Source organism: Tarenaya hassleriana, unplaced genomic scaffold, assembly GCF_000463585.1.
Source record: "Tarenaya hassleriana unplaced genomic scaffold, ASM46358v1 Cleome47, whole genome shotgun sequence".
Taxonomy (NCBI): domain Eukaryota; kingdom Viridiplantae; phylum Streptophyta; class Magnoliopsida; order Brassicales; family Cleomaceae; genus Tarenaya; species Tarenaya hassleriana.
The window spans coordinates 566146-569372 of record NW_010967396.1 but is presented as its reverse complement, the minus strand read 5'-3'; the positions used below and the strand labels follow the sequence as shown (position 1 = coordinate 569372).

Here is a 3227-nt window from a genome sequence, read left to right as displayed (position 1 = left end):
CCCTACACCACCGCTTCCAAATCCTCCGTCGACAGATCCTACGGCTACAAAGCCCCAGAGGCACGTCTCCCCGGAACCAGACCGACTCAGAAATGGGACGTGTACTCGTTCGGGGTGGTGTTGTTGGAGCTCTTGACGGGGAAGTCGCCGGAATCTTCGCCGCCGACGAGTTCATCGACGGTGGAAGTGCCAGATTTGGTGAAGTGGGTGAGGAAAGGGTTCGAGGAGGAGACGCCATTGTCGGACATGGTGGATCCGATGTTGCTCCAAGAAGTCCACGCCAAGAAACAAGTCCTCGCCGTCTTCCACGTGGCATTGGCTTGTACGGAAGGCGACCCCGAAATACGGCCAAGGATGAAGAATGTCTCCGACAACCTCGACAAAATCGGCAATTAACCCACGACAATATTACTTTCCCCCCCATAAATACACTGAATACACAAAATGATCATCGTCCAGTGGCATACATACATGATCGATTCTATTAATTAATCATCCGAAAAAAAATTCGTAATCGAGGTTTGGGTTTGTCTTGTTGTCTGAATCTCGTTTTGGGTATTGGCTCGGCTGTTCGAAGAATTCCAAGTGGGGTTGGTTCATGTTCATGTCGGGGTGGAACGGAAAACAAGATGGATAAAAATTCTTTGTTGTACTTTTTTTTGGGTTTTAAGCTTTATTTCATTATTTGATATATTCACTAAATTCTGTCTCGTCTTTGAGTTGTTTTGATTAAGATTATATTTGATAATAAAAAAAAACCGTCTTTAGTCACATGTACCTTAGTGGACGAAAACGAACAAGGAAATATATACATGTGGATTTTTTTTGTCACTTGTGAATAGAATATTTAGGTAGAGAAACAGAGCTCGTTCTGTCCATTTGGTCCAAAGCCTTGATTTGAAAAAACCCCCAAAAAAAAAGAAAGAAAAGAAAGGAGACGTTGCCGATAGAGAGGATCCAATCCTGCCTCGATTGAGCCATGTTTGTTTTGTTGGCATCTTCTTCTTCTTCTTCTCCTTGTTATGTTTTAAAAGCCGAACATCTTTTTTATTGGTCTTCGGACATTTCTGTATCCTCGGCCATAATTATCTCCATATCCCTCATATCGCGCTTCAACACATTCCCGAGCCTCGCTATCGCATCTGTCTGCTGTTGCAACACCTGTTTATAACGAGTACATACAGTCAGCGTCTGACGTAGTTTCCCTGAACCCCAAATGCTCAGTAAAGAGGCATATATATATATAAGGGCCTGCAGTGGGATATAGACTTGGATATTTTTTAAGTGGCATTTACCTCCTGCATGTCGATAAGGCTCTGTTCGTCTATTTTGGTTGATCCCGGGAGATGTATGGAACTACCCGCGGCTATCGAGTTGGCTTGTGCACGAGTTATTGTCAGCAGATTTTGCATCCTTCTAGAGAGCTCTGCTCCAGGTCCTTTCAGCTGAAACCCAACAACCTTTTTTTCAGTATCTCCCTCGCAACTTTGTCAAAAGCCCCAGAGGGGAATCAAGGAAAAAGACAACCACTTGTACCTGTCTGGTTACTGTTGCCAGCTTTTGAGCCAGTTCGGCCTCTCCTTTCATCAAGGGTAAACGGAAACCTTTCCCCTCTAGACCCTCCACTATCCTCATCACCTTCAGACACGCCACATTGCGAAACGAGTCAAATTCGTCATCCAGAGAGCTAACGACAAGAGGTGAGAAATTTCGAAACTCACCCTCAACAAGCGTCTTTGAAGACTTTGCTCTTTCTGTCTTAACCTCTCGATACATGGAAAGGTCTGTGCTTGCAAATGTCTCTGAAGCTGAAGCAAGTAACGAGCGGTTCCTTGTTTAGATGTGATAGTCCAGTCAAATTAAGGAGTTAAGAAACTAATAACTTACCATTTTAACATTGCTTTGAGTTGTTTTTAATCTTTCGGTGTCTGAGAGGAGGACCTCATCTTGAACCTGCGTGAAAGAAACATAAAGAGTGTCAGAGGTTCAATCATCGGAGCAAAGTCATATGTCATGGTTAAGATACAAGAATATCATTTTCTCAGCATAGTAATAACGAGATATGATCGATCATTCAAAGAAGAATTTGCTAAAGCATCCTAAGGACACAACTTTCAGACATGGACGACGCAAACAGACAAATAACCGAGCAAAAAAGTATTGCAAGAATGCAACTGATGGAACCGACCTTAAGACGCTGAGAAAGGTCCTTGAAACCTTGTACAAGCTGAGGCCAGAGACGCTCTCTATCTGCTGAATCCATGCCTTCGAGTTTGCTCATAGCCTCTGCCCACATTATCTACAACCAAGACAACAATCCTTTAGAGGGACCACAGAACACTGGTTACGGAACCAGAGATCAACAAGCTCACTACAGACAGGAAGCAACACATCTCGGAAAGACAAGAGAAACATTGAGAGGATCTCACATCTGAGACAGTTGCAGGCTTCACTCGGTACTGCGATTCAGTCACACTGAACAGAAGGTGCTGTAAACAAAAGGAGAAAAGGGTCATACAATGCCATTTCTGAATTGTCTGAAAATGAAACCAGATGAGAAACATAACAATGTCGAATCTCGAGACTGCATAAATTATCAGATGATCCACAAGCAAAACCAGAACTAACCTTAAAAGCGTACTTCGGATTCGTCGGTTCCTCGTTATACGCATCAATGATGGCCTAAAACCAAGTAACGGAACAGACAAAGCCAGTAAGAGGAACTACGAGTCAATCAACTATGGAGAAGTTAGGGTTAGGGCTTTAGATCTGGAATTGCGAGGTATTCGAGAATCGACGCCAAATCCAGAGAGAGAGAGAGAGAGGGATCGAACCTGAATGTCGCGGTCGGCAAGAGAGTAAGGGAGAGGAGCCACGGGAGCCATCTGAGTAGTCAATTGCGCATTAGGGAACGGCGTTGGCTGCTGCGCAGATGCGAATGGAGTCTGAAAGCCGAAGCCGGTGGGCGCCGGTTGCTGGAACAACGGAGTCTGCTGCTGCTGCTGCTGTTGCTGTTGCTGCGTTTGCGATGAGAATGGGGTAGAGAAGAGAGAGGAGCCAAATCCGCTGCTGGAGAAGCCCGGTGTAGACGCCGCCCCGAATGCCAGCGTCGACGACGGTGTACCAAACGCTGGAGCCGAAGAAGGCGTACCAAACGCCGGCGTAGAGGATGCGCCGAACGGCGGCGTAGAGGACGCGCCGAACGGCGGCGTAGAGGACGGAATGCC

At 45.8% G+C, this 3227-nt stretch overlaps 1 protein-coding gene and 1 pseudogene across 1 annotated transcript in view; one reads left to right on the top strand and one right to left on the bottom strand.

Annotated features, from left to right (window-relative positions):
- The window catches only part of LOC104825516, a 3598-nt pseudogene extending 2914 nt beyond the window's left edge, over positions 1–684 (top strand).
- A 99-nt stretch (positions 685–783) lies between these two features.
- Positions 784–3227, bottom strand: part of LOC104825515 (nuclear pore complex protein NUP54) — a 2794-nt gene continuing 350 nt past the window's right edge. Inside the window, exons 2-10 of the mRNA XM_010557859.2 lie at positions 2835–3227; positions 2629–2682; positions 2430–2489; positions 2189–2299; positions 1888–1953; positions 1722–1808; positions 1537–1638; positions 1296–1445; positions 784–1161 (exon numbers count right to left, since the gene is read on the bottom strand). Of these exons, the coding sequence (XP_010556161.1) occupies positions 1048–1161; positions 1296–1445; positions 1537–1638; positions 1722–1808; positions 1888–1953; positions 2189–2299; positions 2430–2489; positions 2629–2682; positions 2835–3227 (1137 nt within the window). The 3' untranslated portion in view covers positions 784–1047. The remainder of the gene's footprint in view (positions 1162–1295; positions 1446–1536; positions 1639–1721; positions 1809–1887; positions 1954–2188; positions 2300–2429; positions 2490–2628; positions 2683–2834) is intronic.